The following is a 17785-nucleotide window of genomic DNA, read 5'->3' as shown; positions in this document are numbered from 1 at the left end:
GCGATTGGGTGGGTTCCACTGGGTTGCGTCTATTTACCATTGATCTAATTTCTCTGGTTCATTTGTTGCAAATAATGGCATCTTGTATAATCTATTCTACATTACTTGTACACCGTATGCGGGCTTGAATTAGGCATCTCACGAGGAGCTTGACATAGGATAGGATGACTACGGCGCAAAGCCACGGACGCTGCATACCGTATACTATGATTAGATATCATGGATGGAACAGCGTCAGCATGCTATCATAATCTCGTGGTCATTACCGCTACCGCTACAGTCGAATATCCTGAACATCGAGCAGATCGAGGATGAAAACAAGCCGAGGAAATTCCATGATTAATCAACTCCGCCGTACGTGAGAGCACCACTAAATGACATCAAATCCTTTCAAGGAGGGGGTAACATGAAAACGGGGGAAGTGAAATTGGTTTTCTTTTTCATCTTTTCTCTAACGCTACCCGAATCCATCTAAGCCTGAGACAGGTTCTCGTAGGCGCTAGGGAAGCGCTTCATGTTCTCCTTGATCAGACCGTGGCCACGCAGGAACTGGACGTAGGCACCGTCCTGCTTGAGCTTGCCCTCGTTGCGGAGCTGGATGTAGTCCTCGCGGCGGACGGGGGTGAAGCCCCAGTTCTTGGAGACGATGATCTTTTGGCGACCGGGGAACTTGTACATGGCGCGGCGCAGAGCCTCGATGGCGGCGGCGCGGTTGGAGTCACGGGTGCGGACGGACAGGATGATCTGGCCGATGTTCACACGGGCAACGGTACCCTGGGGCTTACCGAAGGCACCACGCATACCGGTCTGGAGACGATCGGCTCCGGCGCAGGACAACATCTTGTTGATACGGATGACGTGGAAGGGGTGCACACGCACACGCATATGGAAACCTTCCTTACCGGCGATCTTGACGAGGTACCTATTTCAAGAGACGATTAGTGGACTGAATGGGATGGGTGCGATGTGATGCTGTTGCGGGTGTAGGTTGTGGATGGGCGGATTCAACGTACTTGTTGGCACAGATACGGGCGGCTTCGAGGGCCTCGGAGGACAGCTGCTCGTACTCGTTGGAGACCATGTGCACGCACAGAGGGAAGTCGTCGACGTTGGCCTTCTTACGTCCCAGATCGAAGATACGGATCTTGGGGTCGGGAACACCACGGTTGAACCGGGACTTAGGGTAGGGCTATATCCAACGCATCCTGTCAGTAATCATCCTCCTCACAACAATATCGAAATATTAAATCCATCCAGGCCCCAGTAAAAATCGCGACGACATATATTCCATCTCTTCAATCCTTCTCCTGTCAAAACAGGTGTTGGCGTTGTCGCTCTCCCCACAAGCGAGCTTCCCGGTCCAAAATCCACAGAACACGAAAAACTCCCACAAGAGATCAAATCCTCCATCAAGCGATCGCACGCACCTTGTTCTTGCAGTAGCGGTAGCATCTCGCGGGACGACGGGCCATTGTGACTGCTGGAAATGGGCTGACTGCACTTCCTGCGAACGGTGAGGTTGTCGAAAAGGGTGGTGTCGGGGAGTTCAAAAGGGAAGGGGATTTCTTCGCCTGCGGGCAACTCTCGACGTTGATTTCCAAGCAACTCCCGCTAACGAAGTGGCAAAGCCCTAAACCCTACACTCTCCACCAATCACGTCCCGTCCTCGCCATGACGCATTTGTCAGATCGGAGGCTTTCTACTTTACCTCCTCTACGACTGTTGCTAACCTTGCATCCGTATGGGTATGAAGAATGATTATAAATGTGCTTTTGTTGATGCAAACTCGAGTGCGCCACTCTATGAGTCAATCTTCTCTATTACTGCAGACTGTGACTCTTGTAAAGTAGAAATCGAAAACAAGGCATTGCATCATACTCCCGTTGCTTCTACACTACGCCCAGTACAATCGCTCCAGATAGGTGTGGACCTTCTTTTCATTCATTCTGTCATTATCTAAGCGGTGCTTTGTGATATCTCAAAACACCCGGACGTATAGACATAACAAGAACCTAATGTTCGAGGCGATACACCTACTGGCTGCTGAGGATGTCGGAGTCACCAGCATCGAGGATGGCCATGGTGCTGCAGCGGAAGAGCTTACCGCAAGCGGTACCGAGCTCAATCTGTAGTACGGAGATACGTCAGCCATTGTCATTTACCCTCCAAAGCCCAGATATACGGCTTCTTCTCAGGGCTGCTCCCGTGTCGCCTTCCCTCCATCGGAGAAGTACCAGCGTCGGGGCATAGCAGTGAAAACCATTGCAGATACACGTGTGACTTACGTTGTTGCCAGAGAAGTGGTGGACAGGAGTCTTGGCCAGCATGGCGTAGTACTCGAGCTCACTCTTGCGGAGAGGAGGAGCGTTGGCAGCAATGAGGACCAGCTTGGCCTTGCCGGAACGCAGGGTCTTGATGGTGGACTTGTAGCCAAGGGTGACTGGAGGAGCGAGAAATATTAGTGAATCGGTCTTCAACATTTTGGTTGATATCTCACGCACCCTTTCCAGACTTCATCACCAGAGCCAGACGGCTGGAGATGGTGTCACCGGACTTCTTGCTCTTGGGGGCCATCGTTACGCTGTTTGTTCGAGTCGAACGAAACTTTTTTGACTTGACTGAAGGGTGGTTGGAAAGGTGCGCTCCGGCCGAAGTTTTCGAGGTTGGGATGCGATCAAGAAGCGATTTTCAGATTGATTTTCATGATAATTTTCTTGTGGGTTTGCCCTAGGGTCGGATCAGAGATCCTCCGCTCCGCCAGAAGCTGCTGAGTAACCCCGCTGCTTGGTTTCATACCTTGCCCCGTAAGGTACGGGCTTGAAATACCATTACCGATATCTTACCGTTATCGCATCCATCCATCAGCAGTGGATGCTCTGCTGAGCGCTGATGCCTCGTTTATCAGGGTCCCTTTATTCTATTATTACCAGGCGTGTCCATTTAGGACCAACAAGTGTGAACTCTCATCGATTTGCTCGCATTTGAGAGTTGAAACCCCAGTCCAGAGGCAAATATCAAAGCTTGAGTGGCAGGAATCCATCCACTTTCGGATGATCATTATCTTAGGCTGACAGATGGCCACCTAGATTCTGTACGCACGCAGCAAGGAACTGCCTATGAAATCAAAGGACGGAGAATGCTGTGCTATCTTTATCTCCTGCCCAAAGTAAACTTTGCAAAGTCGTAAAGTTCGTGTTGTCTCCCAGGTCAGGGGGCCAGTCAACTGTATTCTCCATTTTAGACCCATCTTACAGTAGCAGCTGGCTGTAGTCTGCGATTAAGGTAGTCGTATCTACTCCGTACTTAGTTAGGCGTCAGGCGCTGGCTGCTGTTGGTAGGGGAACCCAACAAGCAGCTGCAACGGATAAGATGATCGCTTGTATTATTGCCGTTTCCATACAAATAATTAACTCGTCCTGTCTACTTTTCCCTCTTCAACCCCCAGATTTTCTCCATTCTTAATTCCTACTACTACTGCATTGATCCCTAACGTGGTACTTCTGGCTGCGTTTCTTCTTCGACTCCATCCTCCTTGATTCTGGTTTGTAACGAATTTCAAGGTGGGTGGCTAGATGTCGCCAGCCATCCGAAAGTTCTCCCACTAGGTGTCCACTGTGTTTTGACCGCTACTATATACCCTGATTCCCTTAAATTGATCGCTAATTTCCGGCCGTTTCATCATTGCTTCTCCTGTCCTGGGAGTAATTCTTCTTCCAACTGGCTTTATTTAGACATTATTCTCCTACGTCTCTCGTACGAATTACTTACGAACCTGACTGTCTGCATTGTCGGTGAATATGTCTGCGAACCCCCGCAAACCTGGGACTCCAGGCAGTGCGAGCAAATCCTCCACTACGGACAACAACACAGTCAATGGAACGCCGTCGCGAGTTCATTCTCGATCCCCCAGTGCTTCTACAAACGGTCTATCCCGATCGCCTTCCCTCCGTGGCTCGACTCCGGTCTCTGCGCGCGCTGCAGCCCGGAAGCCCGGTCGGTCCAACCTCAGCATGTCCAATGTACCCAAGGTAGCGGCCGATCCGTCCGAGGAAGAAGCTCGGGCTCAGAATGCAGCTCTGATTGAAGAGTTGAAGGAGCAGTTGCAAAAAGCTGAGAGTGCTTCGGAGCAGTACCGCAAGCAACTCGGTGTCCTGCAAATGCGCCTCGACGAAGCGATCAGCGAGCAGGGCAAGCTGGAGGACCAGGCTCATGAGAAGGACAGCAAGATTGAAGCTCTCAACGGTGAAATCAGAGAACAAATTCGCCAAATTCGAGACCTAGAACAGGCACACGAGTTGGAACGGAATGCCATGCTGCAGGAGAAGGAGCAGCACCTGAGCCGGGAGGAAGAAATGCAGGCGACCATCCAGCGCTTGAAAGACACGTTGGCTCAGAAGGAGATGCGAATCAACGCTGACAACGAGAAGAATGTTTCTCGCTCTTGTGAGTAATCATCTCTTCTCCCTCTCCTCCGCTATCAATAGTTGTCACTGACACGTCATTACAGCCAGTTTCCGGAATCGGTCCTCGCCAGAGGTGGATGGGCAGTTCGCGCCTTCATCCCAGATCGAGCGGAGCCCATCGCGAAACAATTCGAAGCTGCTTTTGCAGAAGGACAAACTGATCGAGTCTCTCCGTCTCGAGTTGGCTGAATCCCAAATCAAGCTCGTGGAGATGGAGAACAAAGGCGGTGGCCGGCAACACGAATTGGAGAAGGAGCTTTTGGAAGCCCGGATGGCTAATGCTCGTTTGATGGAGGACAATGAGAGTTATCAGCTACTCTTGAGCGAACGAACATTGAATGGGGACTTCACCAAAGGTGACTTCATGCGGGAAGCCTACCCCGAATCTGATGAGGGGCAGGAACCCAGCAGTGGATTGGGCTCTCTGGCTGACGAGCTCGAGTCAGTGGATGCCAAAGCGGAAACCGACAATACCCGTAAACTCGAAACGGAGATCAAGGTGCTCAAGGACCAGAACAAGGCCCTGACCCTGTACATTGAGCGCATTATTAGTCGTCTCCTGCAACATGACGGCTTCGAAACCATCCTGGACAAAAATGAAACCGATCCTCCAGCCACCGCTAAGCGGGTATCTTCAATCGACAAGGACCTGCCCCCGACGCCTCCAGAGAAGGATGACCCATCTTCCCAGACTTTCCTGCAGAGAGCCAAGTCGGTAGTCGCCGGCCAACCCAATCGTCCTCAGCATAGATCTCGCCCGTCTACTAACATGCCACCCCCGACGAGTCTCCCAACGGCTCACGAAAACCCCGAAACGGCACCGAGCATTCCCATCAATCGGGCACAGCGTGGCCATCGCCGCACTCGATCAGATCAAGCGGATGTTGCAGCGGCAACTGTTGTCGGCCAGATCTATCCTGGACGCAACTCTGGCGGGCCTATGAGCCCAACCTTCATGGGCCCCGGTTCTCGCCAGAGTGTCTTTTCAGGGGCAAGCTATATGTCAAGCATGAGTACCCGTGCGCCGTCCCTCTCCAGCCAGCCAGAGCGAGGCCGAATGAGTAGCTCGAACAGCGTTACCAGTGACCCGCATGATACGGCTTCCACTGGAGCGACCTCCAATTCACCACGCTCCAGCACCGGCATGACAAACTACACTGGAGCAGTCATGACTCAGAATAAACTACGCCCACTGCGGCTGGTCAGTGAGACAAAGGCGGCAGAGGACGAGGAGGCAGCTCGGAAAAAAGCGAACCGGGGAAGCTGGATCTCGTGGTTCAATCGTCCAAATACCGGTGACGCAGCGCAACAGCAAACATGAGCTGAGCTTCCATTCCTGACTGGCGACACTCCGTCACGACTTCTTTTGCACTGACTCTCTTACTCTGGTTGTCTCATATCTCCGCTTCTGTGTAATATTGTTCTCTTCTGCTTCTGGATATGTCGCCCTGTTGAGGAATACCCTATCGTTCATGATGACTACCACGACTTTTGAAGCTGTTTGAAGATTGCTTCCATGTGCCGCTCCTTAAAACGATAACAGGAGGGCAATTTTGTTCTTGATTCTGGCTGTGATAGCCACTCTCAGGATTCTTCTTGTCTTGGATGATTCCTTTGCACTCGTTAAATCGTTGATGGCCCATTTATCATCGGGAATATTCCCATGAGACTCTGTCTTTTATGCCCCACTGTCCTTCATGAACATATGACTGATATATTAGTTTCAACATAGAATGTTTGATAATATTTTGCTTAGTATTCATTAGTGATTTGTGGATTCAGAGATTCGTTCCAACAGCATACAGTTCCGCTTCAGTGCCTTTGATATCATGATTTACAGTAAATTCAAGCTTTCCCCCCCTCTAAAGCTATTCTTATCTGGAACATGTTTGCTTATTCTTCCAACTGTCGCTGGTTGACTTACCAACTCTCAGCGACATAGTCCGGAATAATGTTGCGGCGGAATCCGAATTGCGGACAGCTTGATAGTACTCCGTAAACAGCAATTCATTTTGAACTTCGAGACCAGGCGATTTCCGACACATTTCATAGCTCTCTTCCTGAAAAGCATCGCCCATCATGGTCGGTTCTCTGTCTCTCTTCTCCGTCAATGCCGTACTGCTCATGTCGGCTGATGATGGATCTCGCATCTTCGCCAAATACTACTCCCCGCCTCATCCCCCAGCTGGTGCTGCCCCCAATTCAACAGATTACCCCGGCGCCAACCCCTACCCCACGCTGAAAGATCAAAAGGCCTTCGAGCAGGGTCTCCTCGAGAAGACCAACAAGCAGACCAGCGATGTGATCCTCTACGACAACCGGGTTGTTGTCTTCAAGATGGAGAGCGACGTTATGATCTACGTGGTCGGAGCCGCCGAGGAGAACGAGGTTTTGCTGTACAATGTTGTTCTGACATTGCGAGACGCTCTGGGCATTTTGTTCAAGTACGATTCCTCGCTGCTTTGGCAGCTACATGCTCAATTGGATTGTTGTGGCTAACGTGTGGTCTTTCAGGGGCGCCACCGATAAACGCACAATCGTCGAGAACTACGACCTGGTCGCGCTGGCTATTGACGAAATCATTGATGATGGTATCATTCTCGAGACGGACCCTGTCATGGTTGCTTCGCGTGTCAGCCGTGCCCCAGCACCGGATGCACCAAACCTGAAGAGCATCGATCTGTCGGAGCAAGGTCTACTCAATGCTTGGGAACTGGGAAAGAGGCGTTTGGCAGAGGGATTACGGCAGATGTGATTGCATCGATTTCCCTGGTTGTTATCATATAATGGGCGTGCACTTGTTTCTTCCTTGATTCTTTGCTTTCTGGCTGGTCCTGGCGTGGTTTTGTGTGCGCACTTGTTGCATTATGACTTGTTCTTACCCTTTCTATATTGCCCTCAGGCTACCGACTTACGCAGATCTGAGGATTCGATAGAAATACTCCGTTTTGTTACATGGCGAAGAAAGTGGCCTAGACATGATGAATTCTCGATTGGACGATTACGGAGGCCACACACCGACGGTACCAAGTAGTCTTTAAACAAGAAAGTCATCAGTATGCCAAAGGAGGATTTGATATGAAAATATCCGAATTATGGCAGACAAAAATCGGTGATACTGGTCAAACTGCTAAAGCGATCGGTTTACTGTGCCCCGCATACGTCACGTCTTTCCACACATTTCCCCAAAAGTTCTGATAATCAAAGATCATCTTCACCAGAATATCAACTCTACCAGGAGTCCCTGGTCAACATCCTAGGAAAATGAAGCAACGATTCTCATCCTTGGACGTCAAGGTACGTCTGTCGCAGCTCAAAGCTCCATGTGAAAGCCGCAGACTCTCACACGACGACAGGTCATTTGCCAGGAACTCGCCTCTGAGCTTGTCAACCTTCGAGTTTCGAACATTTACGACCTTTCCTCGGTATGTCAGGTCGATTGAATAGATAATTAGATGATCGGATTATACTGATCTCCCCACTAGAGGATATTTCTATTCAAGCTCGCCAAACCCGACCATCGCAGGCAACTCGTCGTTGACTCAGGTTTCCGCTGCCATGTCACCCAGTACTCGCGCGCAACGGCAACCGCTCCCTCCCCGTTCGTGACTCGCATGCGCAAGTTCCTCAAATCGCGAAGAGTCACATCGATCGAGCAGATCGGCACCGACCGTGTCATCGACTTCTCCTTCAGCGATGGCATGTACCATATGTTCCTCGAGTTCTTCGCAGGCGGCAACATCATCATCACCGATCGCGAGTACAACATTCTCACGCTATTCCGTCAGGTTCCTGCCGGAGTGGGCGAGGAGGAGATGAGAGTCGGGCTCAAGTACACGGTCACGAACAAGCAGAATTACCACGGTGTGCCTGAGATCACGTTGGACCGGATTAAGGAGACGTTGGAGAAAGCGAAAGCGGCCTCCGCGCAGGAAGGAACGGCGCCGAAGAAGTCGAAGAAGAAAAATGTGGATGTGCTGCGGAAGGCTTTGTCGCAGGGATTCCCGGAGTATCCTCCTCTGTTACTCGATCATGCCTTTGCGGTCAAGGAGTTCGATCCGGCAACGCCGCTGGAGAAGGTTTTGGGGGATGATGCTCTCATGGAGCAGGTCGATGGTGTGTTGAAGGAGGCCCAGAGTGTGACGATCAGACTCTCAGCGAAGGAAGATCATCCGGGTTATATCGTCGCAAAAGAAGATAAACGTCCGGCTGCGGAGTCGACTGCTGGTACTGAGGAACCGTCACAGAAGGCAGGTCTTTTGTACGAAGATTTCCATCCTTTCAGACCTCGCCAGTTTGAAGGGAAACCGGAGGTTAAGATTCTCGAATTCAGCAGTTTCAACGCTACGGTTGACGAGTACTTCTCCTCGCTGGAGACTCAAAAACTGGAATCGCGGCTCACAGAACGCGAGGAGGCGGCCAAGAGAAAACTTGATGTGGTCAGGCAGGAGCATGAGAAACGGCTCGGTGCCCTTAAAGAGGCACAGGAATTGCATGTTCGCAAAGCGGCTGCGATCGAGGACAACGTCTACCGGGTGCAGGAGGCAATGGATGCTGTGAATGGGCTGATTGCCCAAGGCATGGATTGGGTAGAGATCGCACGTCTGATCGAGATGGAGCAGGGTCGAGGGAATCCGGTTGCCCGGGTCATCAAATTGCCATTGAAACTCTACGAGAACACTATCACTTTGGTCCTTGGGGAAGCCAGCGAGGAGCAGGATGAAGCCGATGAGCTCTTCTCGAGCGATGAATCTGAGGAGGAGTCTGAGAGCGAAGAGCAGGAGGCAGCTCGGAAAGCCCCTGAAATGCTGACTATTGACATTGATCTCGGACTCTCCCCGTGGGCGAATGCTACTCAATACTACGAACAGAAGAAGATGGCCGCGGTAAAAGAACAAAAGACGGCGCAGTCTTCAACCAAGGCGCTCAAGAGCCATGAGAAGAAAGTGACCGAGGACCTCAAACGGAGCCTCAAGCAAGAGAAACAGGTCCTCCGTCCAGCCAGGAAACCTTTCTGGTTCGAAAAGTTCCTGTTCTTCATCTCGTCTGAGGGCTACTTGGTACTGGGGTATGTGCTACGTCTGTCTCTGTCGTGCTATGTATACGATCTAACTTTGACAGTGGCCGTGACGCTATGCAGAGCGAGTTGCTATACCGCCGTCATCTCAAGAAAGGCGATATTTTTGTGCATGCAGACTTGGAAGGCGCTCGACCGATGATCGTGAAGAATAGACCAGGAACACCGGATGCGCCTATTCCGCCGAGCACACTCTCACAAGCAGGGAACCTCTGCGTTGCCACATCGAGTGCTTGGGAATCCAAAGCAGTCATGGCAGCGTGGTGGGTCAATGCGAACCAGGTGACTAAAACCACCACAGGCGGCCTTCTACCGACAGGAGAATTTGAGGTCAAAGGTGAAAAGAACTTTCTCGCCCCATCGCAATTAGTGCTTGGGTTCGCAGTCATGTTTCAAATCAGCAAGGAAAGTTTGAAGAATCACAAGATTCACATATTCGAGGAAGCGACTCCAACGGAGCCAGTGGCGAAGGAAGGCGAAACGACGAAGCAGCTTGTGGACAATGAACAATCTGCGGCGCAAGAACAGGGGCCAGCAGAGACAAATAAGCCTGTTGCGGACGATTCAAGCGAGCAAGGCAATGAGTCAAGCTCCGAGTCAGATGATGAAGAAGTGAACGCGGACTCCATTCCGCCGAGGAACCCTCTACAGCGGGGTGTATCTGAGCCTCTTCAAGCCCAAGAGGGTACATTAGAGGAGCCTTGGGGTGATAATGAGGGCGGCGAATATCAAGGTCAAGGTGAGGCAGCACAAACTTCACATGGAGGGACGGCAGTGGAGGGCGGAACAACTCCAGCGGAGGAAGCGGAGTCTCCAGGAGAGAAAGCGGCAACGTCTCAAGACACAAGTGAACCACGCCAGTTGAGCAAAGAAGGATCGCTCGAGCCCAGCACTGACTCGAAAGAAGTCAACCGGACTCCAAAAGCCACAGCGAACGGAGTACCCGCACCGGTGAAACCGGCAAGTTCGAAGAAAGCAGCGCCGGCGCCAGCAAAGGGAAAGAAGGGCAAAGGCAAAAGAGGCGCGGACAAATATGCCCACCAGGATGAAGAGGAGCGTGAGCTTGCCCTTCGCCTGGTAGGTGCCAAGAGTGCCAAAGCTGAGAAGGCCGCTGCCGCCGCCGCAGCGAAAGCGGAGCGCGAGCGAGAAGCTGAGGCGCAGAAGAAGCGGCGGAAAGCGCAACACGAGCGTGCTGCAGAAGCAGAGCGGAGACGGCAAGCCCTTTTTGATGAGGGTGCAGCTGATGATTACAATGAAGAGACTGCCGCTGCAGAGGCAGCAGACCTTGCCTGGATCCCGGCACTGATTGGTACGCCCCGCCCAGAAGATGAACTTCTTGCTGCCATTCCGATCTGCGCTCCATGGGCCGCGCTTGGTCGCTACAAGTACCGTGTCAAGTTACAGCCGGGAACGGTGAAGAAAGGCAAGGCCGTCAAAGAGATTCTTGGCCGTTGGGTGGCGGAAACCACCACCGGAAAGGTGAAGAAGGAGCAAGCCGAGGAAGCCGGTATTAGCATATCTGATGCCGAGAAGCTAAGGGCACGTGAAGGCGAGCTCTTCAAGGCATGGAAGGACACGGAGATCATTAACACTGTCCCCGTTGGCAAAGTCCGAATCATGACTGGAGGAGGGGCTAGTGGAGGAGGTGATGCAAAGGGCAAAGGGAAAGGCGGCAGCAGTGGGAACAAGGGAGGCAAAGGTGGAAAGAAAAAATAGCCCTTGAGATATCTGGTTGAGAGCCAATGCCAGCTTTGACCGGCTGTCTTGAATATACTACTGGTGGTGGGTATAGCATCCGCATGTCGAACTAATGCGCCGAAATACCCGATTTCCCTCTTATGACAGGTTTCTAGAACAGAGAGCAACTCTTTCCCTCTCCTTGTAGTACCTTGTATATGGAGCAATATGATCTCATATGTCAAAGCATAGGTCGACACTTGTCATCTGGCTAGTAGAAACTGTAGGTATACCCATATCGTAAGTGTAGGTATGCACATTAGTCATGCGGATCGACGTCATCTCCGAGAGAATTTCTGAAGCATGTTAGAGATCGTCAATACGTCAATTCTCTATCAAAAGGATCATCACATAGGTGCAATTTTACGCTTCAATAAGCCCTTAGAGGGACTGACACGAGGACAAGCCACTCGAAGATACTTCATCGCATAGATAAACAAAGCGCGGGGCTTGCGCCTTGATGCCCCCACTAGTCACTCCATCTTATTTTTCTCCCTGTCACCCCGCGGTTGTCTACAATCCCTCAATCTTCTGGTAAATTTAATGCTTGGAATTTCTTGGCGCCTTGTTCAGATATCCTCACTGTCCGTCGGTGATCCGAGGCCCCAGTGATCACAACCAGACGGTCCAAGCTGGTGTTCATCACGTCTCGCCTTGTCGCAGGCGGCTGTCGGCGCAGCTTGGCCCATTTCTCCAGCACGACTACCGCGATCATGACGCCACGAGAGACTCGAATTTCGTCTGTCCGACGACTAAACAAAGAAGGTCCCGGGAACCGATCACTCGCAGAATGGTGGGCGAGCGAATGCAGCCAGAAGACGCCCGAAGCCTCGGCGATCGAAGAGGCTGCTCATCTCCTCCAAACGAGCGATATACCTGTTGCGTTTCCCACAGAGACGGTCTATGGCTTGGGGGCGGATGCGACACGGAGTGCTGCGGTGCAGGGGATTTACAAGGCTAAACAGCGGCCGTCAGACAACCCATTGATTGTTCACGTCGATTCCTTGGAGATGCTAGAACGACTCCTCAACCCGGCGCCGATGAGTCCCACGCGCGCAACGAGAACCGCGAGAAATCCTATCCCTGCCATCTACCAACCTTTGATCGAGCGCTTCTGGCCCGGTCCGCTCACAATACTCCTCCCTAACCCGTCCGGGTCGCTTCTCGCTGACGAAGTCACCGCGAACTTGACCACTTTTGGTGTACGAATCCCTGCGTCGCCGCTGGCGCGCTTGTTGATCCATGTTGCGGACCGGCCGCTCGCGGCTCCTTCGGCTAATGCGTCTACGAAACCCTCTCCGACTGCAGCGGAGCACGTTTATCATGACCTTCAGGGACGGATCGATCTGATACTCGATGGTGGTCCATGTGGGGTGGGGGTGGAGAGCACCGTTGTGGACGGGTTGAGCAACCCTCCGGCTATACTGAGACCAGGCGGAGTCGGAATTGAGGAATTAAAGACGGTTCCTGGATGGGAGAATGTGCAGATCGCTTACCATGACGGCACTCTCGACGTCAAGGAGATCCCTCGGGCGCCTGGCATGAAATACCGGCACTACTCGCCCAAGGCGCGTGTAGTATTATTTTGTGCCGGATCCAGCGAGGAGGCGGTCGCAAAGTATGTGCACAGGGACTTGGAAGATACTGCTGTTAGGGCACATATGATTGGCGTCGTACGAACCCGGCATTGGAAGCGAGGCTTGGGTCTAGTATCAGAGGAGGACATCAAGAAGACATTGAAACCTATCCCGTCCCTGGTGGATGACCTGGTGGGCTTCTCTGTTCCTGTGAAGGACAGGGTTAACAATTGCGAGATCACCAAGGAGGCCTTTGACTGCCACCTGGGAGACGACATGGAGACTATCGCGCGGGGACTTTTCTCGGCCTTGCGGGCCATGGATGAAATGGAGGTGGATGTCATCTACGTGGAGGGTGTTTTGGATTCCCAGGGAGACCTCGCGGCTGCCGTGATGAACCGTCTCAGGAAGGCTGCTGGGACTGTGCTGAAATTATAATACTTGAAAATAGACTATGATAGTTGGTTTCGGATTTTACTCTCTTCAGCCTGTGAATCTGGAGTTTGACTGGTGACATATAATGGACTTACGAATTTGCATGATTCAGCAGAGCTCAGGAGCCAAGATGTATATACAGGTACCTTATCTAGTCTTCTGGCAGACGGTTCGTCTTCTTACACAGGCAAGCTTTTTGCTGTTCAGATCCATGGAAAAGCTCAAGGCCTGTTCCGACGATTTCTTCCGCTGTCGGCAACCTCCGAGATTCGTGATAGTGAACAACCCCTGGAGATTTCTAGCTAAGCAGTATCTAGCTCCACTTATCTGATTGCACATTGCTTGATATAACTCTAATTCTTGCAGAATACTGTCTTATCAGTCAAATCTTCTGCAGACTGAAGGATAACGATCGTTCTCAATGAGTCAATGCAGCCGATCCAATTCCTCGGTGAAAGCCCGACGGGTCTCCATCGATCATTTGACCAGCATTGACGGAAGAATCCGTCGATGCTAGTATTCATAAAGCAACTTAGAGGAATGACCACTTGAGTGGTTGTCGCTCTTTCGACCAGTCCGAGTTCCTGCTTGACGCGTTGTTCTCGCTTTCCTCGCTCCAGATACCCAGCATCAGACAATGTGTCAATCACCACTGCACGATTTCCTGCATGGCCTGCCCAAGTGCGAGCACCATGTCCACCTCGAAGGCTGCCTCACGCCGGAATTGATTTTCCAGCTAGCAGAGAGGAACAACGTGCAACTACCGGACCCAGCAACCCACCCAGCCTACGCCTCCGTCGAAGCGCTCACAGCCCGCTACGGCGAGTTCACTTCGCTAGACGACTTCCTCGACTTCTACTTCAAGGGTATGTCCGTGCTGCACCACGAGTCCGACTTCGCAGACCTCGCCTGGGCGTATTTCCAGAAAGCACACGCGGACGGCGTCCACCACGCCGAGGTCTTCTTCGACCCGCAGGTCCACCAGCACCGCGGCGTCGACTACGAGACCGTCGTCTCCGGCTTCGTGGCCGGGTGCCAGCGAGCAGAAAGGGAACTAGGTCTGTCGACCCGGCTGATTCTGTGCTTTGTGCGTCATTTGCCTGTAAAGTCTGCGGCCAAGCTGTATGAGCAGGCGCTTGCCAGCAACCATTTCCAGAGTGGGATTGTGCATGGTCTCGGCTGGTCATCGACGGAGGTTGGGCCGCCGAAGGACATGTTCCGCGAGATTTACGCTTCCGCGTCTGAGATGGATATCCGCTTGACGGCGCATGCGGGGGAGGAGGGCGATCCGACGTATATCAGTACCGCGTTGGAGCTTGGAGCCCAGCGTATCGACCATGGGATTCGGCTGGTCGAGGATCCGGAGCTGATGGCGAGGGTGGCTCGCGAGGGAATCATGTTGACCGTCTGTCCGTTGTCGAATGTGCGACTTCGGTGCGTTGAGTCGATGGAAAAAGTGCCCATTCGGAAGTTTCTGGATGCCGGTGTCAAGTTCTCGATCAACAGTGACGATCCGGCTTACTTTGGAGGTTATATTCTCGATAACTACTGCGCTGTTCAGGAGGCGTTTCAGCTTTCCGTCCAGGAGTGGAGGGTCATTGCTGAGAATAGTGTCAATGAGAGCTGGATTGATGAAGCGAGGAAAACTGAGCTACTCAAGCGCATTGATGATCATGTACAGAAGCATACTGTCGTTGCTTGATGGTTTATCAGGACATGACCTATGGCAGTGTTGATGTTGAGATGCATAAGTGTACAGATGTGCGTATATAGGGGGTCTATTAGGTGAATACACCTGTTCATATCAATTGATGCAGTGAAATGTGACATGTTCATGCTATACCTGAGCCAGACTTAAGATAGCTAAAATAATAGGTCTATTCAATGAAACGTCTGTTCGATGTTGTATGAACCAGGCCTCGCTGTCACCTGATGTCCTGGACTCCTGGTAGCAAACAATAATGCCGCTAAGCAAAAGTGACTGGGCAATATCTTCGGCAGCAGTCATCTACCACTCCTCACTACATAACTGCTCACAACTGTAGCAGATGACCTTGAAAGCCGTCGATTTGGCCAGGCAAGCAGCCAGAAAGACACTCTCCCAGTCTGTCCGCTGTGTTCAACCTCTACTGCTCGTCCCAAGATCCCCGCTTTCTACAGTTTATCATCTCACAAGTCTCCCCACAACCAAAACAGCAGTCATACTCCCATTTTGTTACTACAAGAGAACAATGTCTACGACAATCCCCGACCGCTACAAGCTCATCTTCTTTGTGCCACACTCGCACCTTGAACCGTGCAAAGAGGCCATCTTTGCTACCGGAGCCGGTACCTTTCCCGGAGGCAAGTACAGCAAGTGCGCGTTCCAGATGCCCGGACAAGGACAGTTTCTGCCTGCTGGGGATGCGAATCCTGCCATCGGATCGGTGGGACAGTTGGAGACTGTCGAGGAAATGAAGGTGGAGATTATGTGCTTGGGGCGATCGATCATGCTGCAGGCGGTCGAGGCGTTGAAGAAGGCTCATCCGTATGAAGAGGTGGCGTATGAGGTTTATAAGATGGAGAATGTTTGAATTGCTCGTCGGGGTTGTTACTTCTGGGGCTTGTGGAGGTTGCTGCAGTTTATGATCTATGATAGCGTTTTGTACCTGCCTGATAGTTGAGACTGAATGGAGAATCCATCATTCGCGAGCAGTTGTGCTGATGGTATTTTTGGAGCATTTTCCAAGATATCGAGGAAATGCACCAATGAATTTACCATCTTCGAGAACAATGTATCATCAAGTACGCAGTTGATGTTGCGTTCAATCCTGAAGTCGTTCAGTGATATAAAGGCGGGAGTAATCTCTTAGTGCTGATTGGCTGATCGCAGCACCCGCAAAACGCCTCTTCGACTCCGTTCAATTCATCTGCAACTCCGGCCATCATCGCGACAGCCTCAATTCGTCCTCCTTTCCTTTATCCCCCTCTTATTCCTCTCCTTCGCCGGCAATGGCTTCCAAGTTCTTCCCCGCTATCCCGCGGGTTGGCCGCCAATTGTTCCACCAGATCCCCAAGTCCCAGTGCAGACCGTTCTCGGCTGGCCCGCAACGTTACAGCGATACACTTGCCGTGGTACGTATGAAGAGTATCAGCTACAGCGGCATATTCGGATATCGTTCGTCGTTGGAATGTTTAAATGACAGTGGCTGACTGGACCGGTTCGGAGTTCTAGCATCGCAACAAGCCTCACAACAACCCCTCTATCCCTTTCAAGTTCTCCGAGCAGAATATGAGACTCGTCGATGAGATCCTCAAACGCTACCCTCCCCAGTACAAGAAGGGTGCCGTCATGCCCCTCTTGGACTTGGGCCAGCGCCAGCACGGCTACACCAGCATTAGCGTCATGAACGAGGTCGCCCGTATCCTTGAGATGCCTCCAATGCGCGTTTACGAAGTCGCAACCTTCTACACCATGTACAACCGTGAGCCGGTTGGAAAGTACTTTGTTCAGCTTTGCACCACGGTATGGATACCGCCATCAGTTCATCACGATGAAATTGGTAGCTTGGGACGGATTCGCTAACGCAAACGGTTGATTAGACACCCTGCCAGCTCGGTGGCTGCGGTAGCACCAAGATCCTCGAAGCCATCCAAGAGCACCTGGGCATCACTGCCGGACACACAACAGAAGACGGCCTTTTCACTTTCATCGAGGTCGAGTGCCTGGGTGCCTGTGTCAATGCCCCCATGGTCCAGATCAACGACGACTACTACGAAGATCTCACACCCGAGTCGATCAAGACCCTTCTCACAGCCCTGAAGGAGTCCGCTACGGCCGCTGAGAGCGGCAAGGAAGTCAAGGTGCCCGCGCCAGGACCTCTGAGCGGAAGACAGACCTGCGAGAACAGTGCCGGGCTCACGAACCTGCAAAATCCTGTGTGGGACCCCGAGACGATGATGCGGAAGGACGGTGCCTTGGATCAGCAGGCTTAATTATGTTCCGTATTATAATCCTCGGTTTCACAATTCAAAATCTTCTGTTGCAGCTTGATTTCCTTTTCCTTTCCAGTGAGATCTTCGCAGTCTTTGATGAGAGGGATTGTGAGGCATCTTGATACTGCATGCTTTCTAGATATCTACCATGTATAGTACGTTAGTCTGAAGTTTCTTTGCCTGGCGGTAGACAGACATGATGGAAGATCATCTACCATAGATGTTTGCTTAACAATCCCAACGAAGCTCCGTTTTCTAGTCATGTTCGTCCAAATTCCTGATTACCTCTCCATTTAAGTAAATCCAGTAAGCACTCGATACGGTAGCAAATATCGATTCGCTGAGTCTACTTGAGTGATGAGGACTGCGGGTTGACCCAGTTACGGTACTTTTGTATGTTTGGTCAGTGTTTGCCCAGTGGGGAAGGAATATCTATCTCCAGGAAGCTCTCTCTCAGATCTACTCCGTACCTTAACCACCTCAACTAACCGACCCCTACAACGCGTTGTAGGGGTCGGTTA

At 51.8% G+C, this 17785-nt stretch overlaps 8 protein-coding genes across 8 annotated transcripts; 7 read left to right on the top strand and 1 right to left on the bottom strand.

Annotated features, from left to right (window-relative positions):
- Nucleotides 1-2033: 2033 nt before the first annotated feature.
- Nucleotides 2034-2574, bottom strand: CDV56_107157 (60S ribosomal protein eL30; the record flags this gene model as incomplete). The annotated part of the gene is made up of 3 exons (XM_026760776.1): nucleotides 2034-2126; nucleotides 2286-2440; nucleotides 2502-2574. 3 exons carry the CDS (start codon nucleotides 2572-2574, stop codon nucleotides 2034-2036), a joined length of 321 nt encoding a protein of 106 aa, XP_026616463.1.
- A 1223-nt stretch (nucleotides 2575-3797) lies between these two features.
- CDV56_107015 (uncharacterized protein) lies at nucleotides 3798-5784 on the top strand (the record flags this gene model as incomplete). Its single annotated transcript, XM_026760634.1, has 2 exons — nucleotides 3798-4443; nucleotides 4508-5784. The coding sequence occupies 2 exons, from the start codon at nucleotides 3798-3800 to the stop codon at nucleotides 5782-5784; spliced, it is 1923 nt and encodes a 640-aa protein (XP_026616462.1).
- Nucleotides 5785-6542: 758 nt separating this feature from the next.
- Nucleotides 6543-7218, top strand: CDV56_106936 (coatomer subunit zeta; the record flags this gene model as incomplete). The annotated part of the gene is made up of 2 exons (XM_026760555.1): nucleotides 6543-6907; nucleotides 6978-7218. 2 exons carry the CDS (start codon nucleotides 6543-6545, stop codon nucleotides 7216-7218), a joined length of 606 nt encoding a protein of 201 aa, XP_026616461.1.
- A 509-nt stretch (nucleotides 7219-7727) lies between these two features.
- On the top strand, nucleotides 7728-11256 carry CDV56_106712 (putative DUF814 domain protein; the record flags this gene model as incomplete). Its single annotated transcript, XM_026760331.1, has 4 exons — nucleotides 7728-7760; nucleotides 7820-7888; nucleotides 7949-9531; nucleotides 9585-11256. The coding sequence occupies 4 exons, from the start codon at nucleotides 7728-7730 to the stop codon at nucleotides 11254-11256; spliced, it is 3357 nt and encodes a 1118-aa protein (XP_026616460.1).
- Nucleotides 11257-11990: 734 nt separating this feature from the next.
- CDV56_106599 (L-threonylcarbamoyladenylate synthase) lies at nucleotides 11991-13292 on the top strand (the record flags this gene model as incomplete). The annotated part of the gene is made up of 1 exon (XM_026760218.1): nucleotides 11991-13292. The coding sequence occupies one exon, from the start codon at nucleotides 11991-11993 to the stop codon at nucleotides 13290-13292; it is 1302 nt and encodes a 433-aa protein (XP_026616459.1).
- Nucleotides 13293-13926: 634 nt separating this feature from the next.
- On the top strand, nucleotides 13927-14991 carry aah1 (adenosine deaminase; the record flags this gene model as incomplete). The annotated part of the gene is made up of 1 exon (XM_026760117.1): nucleotides 13927-14991. One exon carries the CDS (start codon nucleotides 13927-13929, stop codon nucleotides 14989-14991), a length of 1065 nt encoding a protein of 354 aa, XP_026616458.1.
- Nucleotides 14992-15520: 529 nt separating this feature from the next.
- Nucleotides 15521-15862, top strand: CDV56_106436 (uncharacterized protein; the record flags this gene model as incomplete). Its single annotated transcript, XM_026760055.1, has 1 exon — nucleotides 15521-15862. One exon carries the CDS (start codon nucleotides 15521-15523, stop codon nucleotides 15860-15862), a length of 342 nt encoding a protein of 113 aa, XP_026616457.1.
- A 418-nt stretch (nucleotides 15863-16280) lies between these two features.
- On the top strand, nucleotides 16281-17264 carry NUO24 (complex I 24 kDa subunit family protein; the record flags this gene model as incomplete). The annotated part of the gene is made up of 3 exons (XM_026759970.1): nucleotides 16281-16403; nucleotides 16504-16794; nucleotides 16872-17264. The coding sequence occupies 3 exons, from the start codon at nucleotides 16281-16283 to the stop codon at nucleotides 17262-17264; spliced, it is 807 nt and encodes a 268-aa protein (XP_026616456.1).
- Nucleotides 17265-17785: the final 521 nt, after the last annotated feature.

The sequence above is a fragment of the Aspergillus thermomutatus genome, assembly GCF_002237265.1.
Source record: "Aspergillus thermomutatus strain HMR AF 39 chromosome Unknown NODE_41, whole genome shotgun sequence".
Classification (NCBI taxonomy): Eukaryota; Fungi; Ascomycota; class Eurotiomycetes; order Eurotiales; family Aspergillaceae; genus Aspergillus; species Aspergillus thermomutatus.
The sequence above is the reverse complement of the archived record's forward strand: the minus strand, read 5'-3'. Positions and strand labels throughout refer to the sequence as shown.